The following is a 14,733-nucleotide window of genomic DNA, read 5'->3' on the forward strand; positions in this document are numbered from 1 at the left end:
AGTTGGGCCTCTGTCTTCGTCCTTGTAAGCCAGGAGACCTGCTGTGGAGGATCCTGGGACTTGGATTCTCAGCAGAACAGAGGTTTTTAGGTAAGTGCATGCATTTGTCTAACTGAATATAGAATATTTTATATATTTGTTAACTACCTTAAATAGATTGAATTAATTAGACATTGAGAGGGCACTGACAAATGAGATAACTAAACTTTAAGACAGGGTCTACATCAGAGAGCATTTCAGGAGAGGCTGGTGGTTAGGTGTGTTCAGATCCATCCACTTCTCATCCATGTGAGTCCATCCAGGCATGTGCAGATGTCCTCAGGAGCGCTCTGGCAGATTGCAGACACGCTGCAGGTGTCCAGCCTGCAGGGTCATGTGAGCCCAGGGGAAGGTGCACTAAGGCACCTCGGCTTGTGTCAGCAGTCTGCTCCCAGACACTGACCTCCAGCTCCAACTGCAAAGTTATTATAGGCTGTAATAACACCTCACAGCTCTAATCTAATCTAACCAGGAGTAACTAAGAAGTATAGTCCATAGTACTCTTTTACTGCTTAGTATTATATAGATAAAACTATCCAGTTATACTACAGTATAACCATAATAGGTATTTATGTTATTATGGTAGAAGTTATTTTATTTATTTATTTATGTATTATAAATAAATTATACTATAATAGTTCCATATGGAGAGTTTAGAGTTCTGATGGGCTGTTGCAGAGGCTTTATCTTGCTGGGGGAAGCCCCTTGTCTGAACCACACAAATATACCAGAGCACTGCCCCAAAAATAAAATAACATCTTGGCTTTGGAAAGCCAACTGCTGGCTTGAGAGCAGCCAAGTTTCTGTTTCATTTGCAGAATCTGTGTTAGGATCTCTGCAAGGGAAGGTGAGCAACTGTTCACTAGAGGAGTGGATCAGAGCTGGTCCTGCTGGATACATCATGGACTGCTCTGTGTCTCAGCCTTCCATGTGAAGCTCTGTGTTTTTAAAAGAGAAAGAAAAAATAAAGGAAAAAAAATCTTCATTATTAGGCATCTGAAGGATCAACAAAAATTACAGTTAACAAGCTTGTGTCCATTTACTGGGATCAATCCCCCAGAGAAGCAGGAGCTGAGCTGAAGCAGCAGATGAGAGCTGTGAGGAGAACGGCTGCTCTGCCGGCCTGTCTTGGGTGTAATCGGCTTTTCTTGTTAATGTCTGAAATCCCCTGTAAGTCAGGACCACGGAGATCTAGTGACAAAACTGATCTGAAGTGCTCTGCCTCCCCCTTTACCTGCCAACCCAATTGCTCTGGGTGCAGCACCCATTGCCTTTGGCTGAGGGGTGTGGGAAAAGGGCCCTGCTGAGCTTAACCATAAAGGGATGCAGGTGGCGAGAAACCTCTCTATAATGAGCAGGAAATCAGATTTACAGATATTTTAGGTGATTTTCATACTACTACATGTATATGATGATCTGGCCAGCAATGGACACAAAGGTTAGCACCCCCATCCTGTGCAGCAGCATGCCATGCCCGGTACCACCAGTCAGAAACTGCACCTCACTGCACTGGTTCTGCCACATTCAGTTTGTACCTTCGATCACTGGGGGGATTTGCCCCTTTGACAGCAAGGACCAGAATGTGGAGCACAACGGGTTTGCTAAATGTGACTGCAGGAGAGCACTGGGAATGGGAATTATATGGGAAGGGAGCAATAATGTGGGAAAAAAGGGAAGGGAAGGGAAGGGAAGGGAAGGGAAGGGAAGGGAAGGGAAGGGAAGGGAAGGGAAGGGAAGGGAAGGGAAGGGAAGGGAAGGGAAGGGAAGGGAAGGGAAGGGAAGGGAAGGGAAGGGAAGGGAAGGGAAGGGAAGGGAAGGGAAGGGAAGGGAAGGGAAGGGAAGGGAAGGGAAGGGAAGGGAAGGGAAGGGAAGGGAAGGGAAGGGAAGGGAAGGGAAGGGAAGGGAAGGGAAGGGAAGGGAAGGGAGAACTAGAGAAATGTGGTCCTTGGATTGGTTTGGCCCTGTACTGCAGTTTCCCCATACCTGGTGTCAGTTAAGAAAGCTTTTATTTCCCCTCTAAATTCTTAACTGCCCTCTACAATGTTAAAAATTGAATGTTTTTAATGTGATCAATTTTTATTCTTACTAATAATTTTTCTCTATACACTTCAGCTTAGCCAATAAAATTGTCAGCCTACTTTACATTCAGAATTTGTTTGAGGCTGAGAAACCTTGAAGGAATTTTTGTTTGCCTCAGAGCAGTTTCTTTTGAAATGTGGAAAAATTAACTCCCTGTACACACCAACTTGTTTTAACAAAACCAGGACATCTGACCAAGTTCCCCTTAAATCCTGGAAAATTAAAAAAAAAAAAAAAAACTTTATTGCCTCTCATAGCTGAGGAGTGGAGGGAAAACTGAGCTTCAGCCATCATCCTCCAGCCAGCCTCTTGGCCTGGCTGTGATGGAAAAACAACTGCTCAGGACAAGTCAGAGCAGCCCAGGGAGCAGAAGCAGCACTCTGGGAGAATAACATGCCTTGTCCTGCCAGAGCTGAGTGCTGCCTGACCTGTCTGGGCTCCCTGGGAACAGGGTGGGAAACATCCCTGAGAGGGCCTGGCCTCACAGCACCAAGGAATTTCAAGGAGATTTAAACTAAGAGGTGATTTTGCCCTAAGTATCTTGAGCCTTTAAATATTATCTACTCTTAAGACAGGAAAACAGGTGTGGAGTAAGTACAGAAAGAGAAGGAGTGGCCAGAAAACTGATTCTGCAAAATACTCAGCCATATGCGGGGAGGAGGATGCTGGTGCAGGGCTGCACATCTGACCAAACCAGACACTGGGTTCCAAGTGTCACTGGGGTCAACTCAATTTTGGCTGCAGCATCTTAAAACTATCATGTAGCTGAAGCAAAGCACTTTTTAAAGAAACAGGAATTGCCCAAAATCAGTGCTACATCAATATCAGCTAACACCTTAAGTTAATGTGTTTATCTTGCATTTTCTGTTTCTTAAGGATTAGCTGCCTTCTCTCATTTTGTATCCAAACATTTGGATTATTTGATAATTACATATTTATTAGCCAGTCTTTCACAGCAAGCCGAGTCATTTCTCTTGCACACACGAGTAAATAACAACTTATGGCCTGGATAGCCTTTCCCAAGTGACAAATTCCCTATTCTGTTCACTGACATTGCACCATCCCTGCCTGCAGCTGAGCCCACAAGAGAACTGTGGACTTGGGGAGGCAGGCTAAAGGCTTAAGAAAGTCACTCAGGCACAGACAGGCTCCACATTGAATGTATTTGCATACATTCCCAGAGTGTTTGAACAATGGGGCTTGTTTCTTCTCTGCCAAGAGCCAGTCCCATTCCTGTAAGTGCTCAAGGCCAGGCTGGACAGGCCTTGGAGGAACCTGGTGTAGTGGGAGGTGTCCCTGCCCATTGCAGGGGAGTTGGAACTAGATAGGCTTAAAGGTCAGTTCCATTCTCGGATTTCTTTTCCGTGCGGCTGTCCGGAGGTGTCTGTGGCCCGGTGATTGCCACCCTGGGCAGATTCGCTGCGGCACCCACGGACTGAAGCGCTTCAGTCCCACCGAGCGGCCGGGTGGGCAGAGCCAAGGTCTTAGCGGAGGAGGGCGATCAAAGGGAAGGAAAATCCCAAAAAGGCCGCGTAGGAAGGAAACAGAGGAAACGCTGGGAGGGAAAGTCAGTGAGTCAAGCAATAGAGTGAAAATCGGAGTTAACCCTCCTCTGCTCGCTCCAGAGGCTCCCACAGCTCCATTTTGCGGAGGGGGAAGGCGAGGCAGGGGCAGCCCCGAGCGGGGCCCGAGAAGAAGGAGAGGAAGAAGGAGGAGGAGGAGGAGGATAAGAAGAAGGCGGGGCGGAGCAGAGCCCCGTGCCCGTGTGTGAGGGGCTGTGAGGGGCCGCGCGGGCGGGCGCTGAGGGGGCGCTGCCGGCACGCGCCGCGCGGGCGGGGCGGGGGCTCCCGGCGGCCTCGGCAAAGCGGGCGGGGCCCGGGCAATCTCAGCCACCGCCGCCGCTACCGGCTCTGCCTTCCCCTCGCTGCACCGGCACCAGGTAACCCCCGCCGCGCCTCTCCCCGTCGCGCAGGGCCGGGCCGCGCTCCCCCGGCCGCCCCCGGAGCGCGGGGCTGGAGGCGGCGGGGCTCAGCCCCCCCCGGCCGTTGCCAACCGCCCCCGTCCGCGCTCACCCGTCCCCCGCCGCGGCCCGCCCGCCGCCGCTTCCCGCCCGGCCGGGGCCGCGTGTGGCGGCCGCCCGCCCGCGGGGGAGCCCCCGGGGCGCGGTGTCGCGGGTCTGCGGCCTCCCCCGAGCGGGGGATCGGCGTCCCTGGCTCGGGAGGCGGCGTGAGGCGCTGAGCCCTGGTTAGCCCGGAGCTCTGTCTGTTGGCTGGGAGGAGAGAGAAACCTCAGCTGCCACGGTCCCTCTGGGCCTGGCACCTGGGGGGTTTCCTTGTCAGAAGAAGCTGTTAAGCTGCAGCTCTCTGCCCTGATTGTGAAAGGGCCGGTAAGTGCGCGGTGGTTCCGGCGCTCGCCGCAGCTGCCGAGCCTTGGTGCAAAGGTAACGTGCTGCCATGGGTGTTGTGCTCTGGGTGGCACAGGTGGACAGACCTGTCCCCGCTGTCCCCCGGCTGGCACCTCAGGGCAGCTGCTTCAGTGGGGAAAGTGTTGTTTAACAGACGGGTTTACTGTAGAAGAGTTTGGCATCGCTCGCCGAGTGAGTGACTGCTCGTGTTTTTACAGCAAAATGTGCTGTAAAAATTTCAGTGCTGTGCTGCTTTTGTGGTGACAGTGCCGAGTTCCTCATGCCATGGTCACGTTTGGCTGCCCTTCAATGACCACAGGGGTAGTAGTGTCAGGAACACTGGAGGCAGCACCTGTTTTCTGACAGTTCCAGTAAGTTGTATATCTGCTGGGAAGAAAAAGTATTTAGTTTGCCTTATTTTACGTTCCTTATTTTACGTTGCCTTATTTAACATTATACTATGTTAAAATAAAACACATTTAAAAATATATATTATTTGTAATATGTTATAGGGAAGGAAAATACTAGCCAGTAAATCCCGGGTTTCTGCAGCATTTGCAGGCCCCCCATCTCACTGTCTGCTTTTCAGTCTAACATTACGCAAAAAGGAAGTTTAATATTTGCTAATTTTTTTAATATTTCTGTTTCATTGCTTTGCAACTGACTATTCCAGGCTAACGCTTCTGTTGAATTTCCCAGTGAATGCTAATGTCTAATTCTTGCTTTTACATATGAGGGTGAATTACTAGTTGCTGATTTTCATCACTGATTTTCCACCAGTGTTGTGGAAGTGAGTTGCAGGGGTTTTTTTTGTTTTCCTCGTCCTCGGTCCAGAATGAGCTGGACGGAGGGTTTTATTGACAAGCTTAGCAGGCTTTTTACATTGATCTATTAGTAAGTGTGGTGGTGGATAGATACCCTTAAATTGCGGTGCTTGACTGGCTTATAATTTGGTACTTATGAGGCGTGGACGTTTAGGCATTCAGGTGTCGCTTGTAAAGAGTAAGATGTGGGGGTTTAATTCGATCGCTGATACCGGGGGTGTTTTATCGAGCAGGTGAAGCGTTTCGGGAGCGAGGTAGAGCACGCCTTTTGTTGTGTGCGGGCGGGCCGGGAGCGGAGCCGCGGGGGTTAAGGCGGCGGGGTTGGCGGCGCCGCCGCCTCCGGTGGATTCAAAGCGGGCGGCGCGGGGGCCGGGCCGGGCCGGCGGCGCTGCGGGCTTTGTGGGGCCGGGAGCCATTTTGGGCTCGGTGGCGCGGCCGCTGCCGCCCGCCGCGGCCGTGGCGGAGCTCGGGCGGCGGAGCTCGGGCGGCGGAGCTCGGGCGGCGGAGCTCGGGCGGCGGGCTCCGGGCGGGCTCCGGGCGGGCTCCGGGCGGGCTCCGAGCGGGCTCCGAGCGGCTCCGAGCGGCTGCGCGGGCAGCGGGGCCCGGCGTGTAAACAATGGACGGGCGCGCTGCTGGCCTCGCCGCGGCTGAATGCGTGGCTGGGTTTTCAGCCTCCCCTGTAAAAAGCGTTTCGAGAGGTACAGCGTGTGAATGTGCGGTGTTGCTGATTTGTGATGAAGCTGGGTTTTGTTCTTAACGTTGTACTTTGACACCTGTGTTTGGGGAATCTGCCATAATGCTCAATGGCAACATCTAGTGTAAAATACTGGTGTTATTGTTTGTGGTTTGTTTGCTCTTTTTAAGGAATAATAATGTTTTTTTGAATGTGTGTTTTAATAAAATGTTGATTTAGCTTGGAGCTCTTTGCTCTTCAGCCTGTTTAAACCAGTAATTAACTTGCTATGGTGAAACATCCTTTATGAAGTATATATACTTAGGAATTTGCATTCTTTAACTAAAAAACAGTGATTTTACTGGCTATTCTGAATAATAGAACAAAATAAGAATTGAAATTAGAAGTAAGAAATGGCTTGCTCTCAGAAATTGATGGAGTTTGCATGTTCCAGTTACATTGTCATTGATAGTTTGCCTAAATCTGTTCAGCTATTGTGGCATCAAATGTATTAAGTCACAGTGACTTCAACTTACTTGGCTTTAAAATGTGAGGATAGTAAAGGTTCTATTTGAAGCAGTGCTACCAATATTTAAGACTTTATTGTATCATTCTTTATCCCTTGTAACATAAAAAATAAGACATGCTGTCTTGGGTATTTTCTCATTGTCTGACAGACTTTGGTGACTATTTCTACTCTGCCAGGGTCCCTTTTGTGAAATGGCAATTTACCACTAACTTTGTTACAAAGGGTTTCATGAGGGACTGCCTGGACAGTATGTTTGTAAAAGTCTGTGTACCCCAAAAGCCATCAGTGAGGGTTTGTGTCTGTCCCTGTGAGGTGTTTGTAGTGCATGGTCAGTGTTTGGTGCTGCTCCCCCTGCCTTGTGATGCTTCTGTGTGAAAAGGCCACTTGTGGAGCATTTCCTCATCTTCCCTGGAAGCCAGGAAGCTGGCTGCCGTGGTGCTAGGATTTTGTTGAGGCTGGCTGATTGTGAAAGTGACTGTCAGATAGGCTTTTTTTTTGAGCTAGTGGTGCAGCCTCATGTCACTCAGAAGCTTCAAAGTCCTTTGGAGACAGCCAAGGGCCTTGTGTGCAAGTAAATTCTGCTGCAGTGATTACAGGAGTTCCTGAGCTTCCTTGCGTTCTGACAGAGCCACAATCTGTCTTCTCCTGCCCTTCTGCTGTGCTGATTTATTGTAACACAGATTCAGTTTACTTGCAAGGGAGAGATAATGTTTAGGATGACTGTTGTGTCTGCTTCCCAAAAAAAGGCAAATAAGCCAGCTGTCTCCTCTGCAGGAGCATGGAAGCTGGCTTGTAAGCTGAGGCCCACAGAGCATCCTCTTGCATTCCAGTGGAGCTGTGTGCTTCCCTTTAATTCACTGGGGGCTGTCTTATCAAAGTGTTCTTATTACTTGGGGCTTTTTTACAACTACATGTTTGGTTCTTGCACTATACATACCTTAGTATTAGAAATAGATGTTTATGGACTTCTACAAAAGGGAAAAAGGCTATTTTGAAGTTTGGACCTGGTAATCTTACAACAAAGCTGAGACTAAAAGTCTACATGAAACCGAGTCCAGACAGATCTGTGGTACCTAAAGCAGAAAGTTGTTGGGCACCCAGAAGTGTTCAAACTGGAACTAAGTACAGTGCCTACCTCTCAGGTTCTCTGCCAAGTTTTGTGATTAAAATTTTCAAAATATTTTATTAGCATGTCTCTTTCTGTACCAGTTGTGTATGAAAGTTTCATAAGCAAGAAGAATGATAATACAGGAAAGGAGGGGTGCTGTTAAACATGAGTTTACAAATTAGAATGAGTCAATGTCCTCCGCCTACCCTGTGTCTGTTTTGTAATACAGATGTAGAATATTTCTGAATAAATTGGGTTGATCATTTATTTTGAAGAAGTAGATAACTAAGATTAAGCTGTTGAACTAAAAGTCAGGCTTGAAAAAAATCCAGTTTCATAGTAAATTCTAGATGCCCATTTTTGCAAATGGTGGTGGTCATCTCTGAAGATTTTAAAATTCTTTTTAAGTCAGTTAAGCCTGTTTTGTTGCTTTGAAAAATTGTGTAGAGGTTTCTCCTCTTGAGTGAGAATTAATTTTAGAGCATCAGACAAGCAGTGAATCAAACCAAGCCCCTAAATCTTCTAAGAGTGATTTCTAAGTGTGGTATTTAGATGGCAAACCTGATATTTTCACTGGAGAGCTCGGTGCTATGAAACCCAGCTATTAATAGACCTACGCCTAAGTACCTTTGAGGCTTTGCTGTTAGTACTGCCTTTGTCAAGCACATATTTTATCTATAATAACTTCATGATACAATTAAAACCTTATCAAATAAGTACTATTTATGTTCTAGTATTTGATTAATTCAGAAATGAAGTAAAGACAGAACTGGTGGTGAAGGGGAAAAGAACAGGGAAGAAACGGAGCCAATATGTTGTTTTTCAAACTCGGCCGTTGCCCTGCCCATATGGGCAGTGCAGACAGGGAGGAGCTGGGGAGCTTCTCAGAGCTCACTGGCATAGCTGAGCTTTCCATGTGGGAAAATATTGCTGGGTGTTAGAAGGATTAGCTACTGAGTTGCCAGTTAAAAAAATAGGTTTTATGATGAAATTATGTGTGCTAAGCATGCACATCAGCTCCAGGGGAAACTGAACAAGGTTTTTCTACCTTGGGGGTTAAAAATCTTTATTCACATGAACCAATTCAGACAGATCAACCTTAGTCATAGTTTTCAGCTTCAGTAGGCATATGTCTGGGAAACCTATTTTGCTATTCTTTAATACAAGTGCTCTCTGATATTATCAGCATCCCTCATCTTGAAATTCACAATCTTTCCACTTTGGTTCCTGGGGAGCCATTGCTCTCTGGTCCCCATTTCCTATGTGCTAAACTGAGCTCCTGTTTGTTGATCAAGTAAGGCAGCAGTTGTTACATATTCCAACAGAATTTGCTGCTCATTCTAGCACAAGAATGAGACTGCTAATATTTCCGCACTACTGATTTAAGCTTCCTGTAAACAAACAATACATTTATATACAAGTTAGTGAAAACATTATGGCTCTGGGGCAAATGAAGTGAGCGTAGAGGATCACTTAATGGAAATGTGTTCTCTATAATACAAAAAAAAAGTAAACAAGTAAATATCGAGAGACCTTATGTTTCATTAACTGCACTTTGCATGGGAGGTGCTTGGATTCAGGAAGCTACAATGCTTAGGCCCAGAAGTTTTAATATTTTTAAGTCTTCAGTGTTAATGGAAATACTCTCCTGCCTTAGTGACCTCAGGATTTGGAGACTACAGGTAGACTGACTAAGAGCATCTTAATGTTACGTGTACAGATTTCTTTTGAGCTGCCTTTGCCTGTATCTGCTTTTTGTCCCCATTTCTTATGCATATGTAGCTATACAAAATGAAAATTCTTTATTTCAGCATAGGAAAGTGCATCTCCAAAATGAGATGCTTGTTGATGTTATGATTATGAAAATTAGCTGGGGATATTTTTATCCTGGTTCAGATATGTCATCACAGATGTGTGGAATATCTTTTACTGCTGTTGAAACAGGAGCCATAGATAATCTGTGAGTAGCCAGGATTCTGCCTTGCTAACTGTGCAAATCCAGAATAGCCAAATCCCTATTTGTTAACTACAGAGAAGCTATCTATCATCCAAGAATCTTTCCTGCAAAGTTCACTATTTTCTTTGGCTATAAAACTGAAGAGGGCTGAAGGTTTTTTGCAAATACCTTGATATTTAAAGTCAAATTGTTCATAGTACCACAAGTAGTCACCCATGCAGCTCAGCAAGCTTGTTGATATGACGTCAGTTTTTATTTTCTTCCAAAAGCTATAACATCTTTCAAAGACACCATGGAAAGTTTTACAAATGTTCCTTGTGTGGTGTTGATTTGGTAGTTTTGGCTTTGGGTTTGTTGTTTTTTTGGAAGTGGATGGCACTCTGGAAAACGTGCCTAATTCTACCCTATGAGTCACTTTGCAGTTGGCTCTTCTGCTAGGGTGTGTATTCAGTGGTTTTAATGACAGGAATAAATTATGTGAAATGAAGGATACTCCCTCACTGCTTAGTGGCTGGTATTCAAAAGTGCTAGAGTAGAATGATTTGCCTATATGTAAAAACTTTCTCAAGTTTCATCTGCGTTATCCTTAGTTGGGGCACAGAGCAGCCTGTGCTTGGCTCAGAGGGCACTCAGAGCAAAACACGTTTTGAAGAGATCTCTGAAGCATTGCAGCGTGGTTCTTTAGAGTTTTGTACTTAGCTTCTTTAGGGGATACCAGCATAGTGTAGTTCCTGTGGAAGTGTTGTAATTTGGTTGTAATAAGAGTTTGGCTCATAACTGCCATGTTCCAGAGAACTTGGAAACAGCTGAAAGTAGGGTATCATAAAGAAGGTCACAGCCAGAAATACCTGAGTTTCCTGTAGTAATGATTAGGGATACCTGGCACTAGCAGCAGTACTACTCCACACCTGAGAGCTCCATGTTTCTGGTCATAGCTCTTTTATTTCAATGCTTTATAACACAGGCTGAACAGTGCAAGGGCTCCTAGATTGACTTTACATAATTTTAAGTCATTGCATTACTTTATTTTCACCTTTTACAGTATGATTTGAAACTGTCAACATGGACTTTTCACGTCTACACACGTACACCCCTCCCCAATGTCTGCCAGAGAACACTGGCTATACATATGCACTCAGGTGAGAACCCTTTTCTTCTTGTAGACAAACTGTCTTTTCTCTCAATGTTGCTAATCTGGAGAGGTGAGATTTCATGGTAAGTAGCTGACTTCTTTGAAGAAGTGGGCTTTTTCTAGTCTGGTTTGAAAACAAGTGCTGTGTCCTAACTGGAGGAAAGAAAATGTTGAACTAACAGGACAATGACTAAGATAATGACTCAATGTTTATTAGTTGCTATGAATAACTTGTGTCCGCCTAGTTACAACTGCTGTTGGATTTCTATAAATATGTCCTCAAAATTCTTCGATGTTTTGTGTCTTGTGACTTCGGTGTGTGCTTTCTTTTGTGACTTGAGACTGCTTTCACTTTAAAACACTTATTTTTGCACACTCATTGCCGCTAGTGTGGGACTTGGCTGGAAGCAAAATATTGATTACTTCTTTTAGCAGAGCTGCTTGTTTGGTGAATGTAAAATCTGTGTTCTAATGAACTTGCTTTTCCTTGTATTGTTTTTTTGTTTCTTCTAATGATCTTGTTTTTTTCTTGTGTCTTTGTTTTGCTTAAATCACTTCAGATTTTTAGAAACTAACTATGGTATTAGGTACTTTTTGTATTATGTATTCAGAATAAGTGTTGTGATGCCTATTTTGAATTTTTTATTATTAATGTAACAGAATGTTGCTGTTCTAATCTGTTGAGCTTTTCCTGCTGTTGAGATATATACTTGCATCAAAATATATCAGTGATCTGAGTTATTGGTTTAGCTGATATTAACTTTAAAAAAATGATTGTTTATTAGGATGCAGTATGAGATTTCCGTTTCTGTTCCCTCTGTACATCATTATGTGTTGTTATTAAAATCCGTTATAGAAATAGGAGAATACTTGGCTACTTGCCAATGCAACAGAAGTTGGCAAAACTGTAGCATTAGGAGATTACTGAGTTAATTCTTTTCTTTTGTGTGCTCCAAAAATGTACATTTCCATTTTCTGTTTGGGATCGTGGGCTTTTTTTTTTTTTTTTTTAAGCTATAACCTAATGTCAGTAGTGTTGCAAAATGTGACATGTTTTGTGTTGCATCAATTCAATTTCAATTTTTCCTGATTTTTACGAAAAACTATTGGTAAAATGTTGGTTATATACAAGTGGGTCTTCTAATGTCAAGAAAAGCATGCTGGGCAATGAGAGGTGATCTACATGTCTTGTATCCAGCAGCAATTTCAATTCTGTATAACTGTGAGTTGTACATTTGTGTTGCAAATGTACCTTAGAGATTGGCTGAAATATTGTAACTCCTGACAGGTTAAACTCCTGTGGTATTCTTGTCCAAAATTCTCATCCAGTGAAAGAGTGGGCAAGTAGAAAGGAAGATGCAGAATGATAAATCCTGTTGGATATCTGGAGGATATTTAATTATGACTTTGATGGGGTTTATTTAGGGGGCAACAGAGTGTTTGTCTCACTGCAATGAAGACTGCTTTGCGAAACTGAGAAGTTTTGAAGGGGTTATATGTCCTGAAACGTTCCAGCTTGCCATTTCACTGTGTTAAACACTTAGACATAGATATTTAGAAATGGGTAGAGCTGGGTAAGATGAAGTTTAACAACTGAATTAATGAAGGCCAGAATAGTTAAACTAGGTTGATATTAATAAATTGTAATTCTTCATTATGTAGAAAAGAAGGATTGTCAAGCTCTTTCTTTAAAATTGTGTGAAGCCCCAAGTGTTAAAATAATGGGGGCAAACTGCTTGGTACACTGACATGACACTGCTTTCAGGATGTCAAAGTAAACCACAGTCTTTTGTGCAGACTCTTGCTGTGCCTCTGCTTGCTATATATGTGCAGAATGGCATCTGTTATTGTAGCTCTTCCTACTGAGTCAAACAATATTTGAAGACTGAGGAAATTGCTGATCAGAAATATTTTCATGTCGAAATTGGTTCCTTCTTGTCCCTCACCTGTATTTGTTTTGCTTATATTCTAATCTGGTTATTCTGCCTTTGACAATTCAGTCTTTGCAGAATCTTTTCTTTAAAGAAATTGGCTTGGGATGTAGCCCTGCAGAAAGCAATGAAGTTTGATACCACAAAGCTATTAATAGAGTTGGCTATGATTTATTAATAGAACTTACATTAATACTCACTGGAATCACTGTGTGTTCATAGCTGTAGTGCTTCTACTCCTCCAGCCCAAATCAGAAAAACATTTAACTGATATACCTATATAATCTTTATCCTCCTCCAAATGCAAGTCAAACATGTGAATCTCACCCACCTGTCAACACACAATTTACACCTCACTCTTATGACTGATCTTTCTTTTTAGTCACCATCATCTTTTGAATTGTGTTGTCAGTTTGGGTGCCTTTAACACTTCTTCCCAAATATGGGTTAAATCAATAGGAATTTGGTTTGATTTTCTTTTTCTGTGTCAGAGCATTCAATTGGGATGTAATTTTCTGCACAGTAATTGAATAAAGTCCTCTGAGGTTTTTAAGTATGTTCTGGAACTGAGTGAAGAAATAACTAAAGAATTCAAGGTAGTGTCTTTGGTCACTTAATGTAAGTAATGCCCCCTGGTTAGAAAGCCTGTGAATGTTTTTGTATTGACTATATGTCTGCCCATGTTAGAAGATGTCTGTTCAGTTGTAGTTCTCTAGGGGTATTGCATGTGCCTGTTACCCTGAATTATCAAGAACATCACTGCCTATATCATTCCAAGGAGTATTTATAAATAAATGACACTTAAGGTCCTTCAGACAAGCTATAGGCATGCTAAAATTGGCAGATCTCATTGTCATTCCACTTACATGAAAAATAATCTGCTGAAGTCTAGGGCATTCTTACTCTGTAGAAGCTCATATGAAGGAGGTATCAAGCTGGAAATGTAAGACTGGCTTCAGTCACCAGCTCTGCCAGCAGCCACAGGAGCTGTTTGCTTGGGGGATGGAAGCAGAGTCCTCACTGTTTGCAGAGGTGATACAGGAGTGTAGGCTAATTGCTTCCCACCTTTAGGTGTTTCTTGGTTAGCTGTACATATTGCATAGGAGGACATCAATGTACAGGTTCTTTTCTGGCCCTTGAAAGGAAAAGCAGTGGTTTTTTTTATTTACTATAGAATTTTCTGTAGGAGAAAAAAGGCTGCATTCCAAAGCATGGGAAGTGATATGGCAAGTTAGGAGACTTCTAGGTACTGTCCCGCTGCCAGAGGACAGATAATGTGAAGAGAATTGTTACCCTGCGTGAGAGACAAGCCCCTTTTGTTAAAGAGGAGGAGATGCCATGATGATTTGTTGGGCTTCTTTAGATAGTAGAGCTCAAATTCAAACTATTTATTCAACCCACATTGATATAAATGCTCATTGAGATACTTGGTAACAGCAAGTGTTCATAAACAGAAACAAATTGAGGCTGGTCACAGCTGTCAGCTTTTTCTGTGTACTTTGTGTTCTTGTGAATTGAGTATCTGTAAGAAACGTGGGGTGAAGATGAGGAAAAGCAAATGCATAGTGGCAAATGTAAATAGCAAAACTGAGTTCTGAAACAACTGTTTAGGGAGGGTCTCAATAGAAAACTGTTGTGGCTCTGACCATTTCAGATTTACAGGAGGAGGAGCCACATTTAATCCATATTCTCCCTTTGTATCTGTCAGAGTATGAGTCATTTATATTTAGCTTTTTTGAAAACTGTAAAAGTTAAACTCTTTAGTCTACAATTGGTGGAGTACATGAGAAAACATGTTATTTCTTCTCCCTCTTCCAGCCAAATGAAAGCAAGGATTAACAACCTTAATGAATTTAGTATATATGCTGGGTTTGTTAGGTTGTGCTGAGGCTCTTTCCTGCCTTGCACAGGGTTGCACTGCACGTGCCAGCGTTATCAGGGCAGACCAGTGAGATCCAGCACACGGAACCAAAGCCCTGCCATCAAATCTCTGCTACTCTTGGCCATAGAAGCAGCTACTTTGGACAGACTCTGGTCTGATCTTATGGGCTGAATGC

General features: G+C 43.9%; 1 protein-coding gene across 9 annotated transcripts in view; it reads left to right on the plus strand.

Moving 5' to 3' along the window:
* SUN1 (Sad1 and UNC84 domain containing 1) overlaps positions 1-14,733 on the plus strand; it is a 33,481-nt gene continuing 18,748 nt past the window's right edge. For 4 of the 9 annotated variants that reach the window (XM_030284374.4, XM_012577904.5, XM_030284377.4 and 1 more), the window contains exons 1-2: positions 3,918-4,057; positions 10,656-10,752. In XM_030284374.4, coding sequence (XP_030140234.4) covers positions 10,676-10,752 — 77 coding nt within the window. In that variant the 5' untranslated portion in view covers positions 3,918-4,057; positions 10,656-10,675. Of the gene's footprint in view, positions 91-3,917; positions 4,058-4,247; positions 4,505-5,904; positions 6,045-10,655; positions 10,753-14,733 lie in introns of those variants that run through there. The other 5 variants (XM_030284376.4, XM_041719084.2, XM_030284375.4 and 2 more) reach the window with 5 other exon arrangements.

Source organism: Taeniopygia guttata, chromosome 14 (genome assembly GCF_048771995.1).
Source record: "Taeniopygia guttata chromosome 14, bTaeGut7.mat, whole genome shotgun sequence".
Classification (NCBI taxonomy): Eukaryota; Metazoa; Chordata; class Aves; order Passeriformes; family Estrildidae; genus Taeniopygia; species Taeniopygia guttata.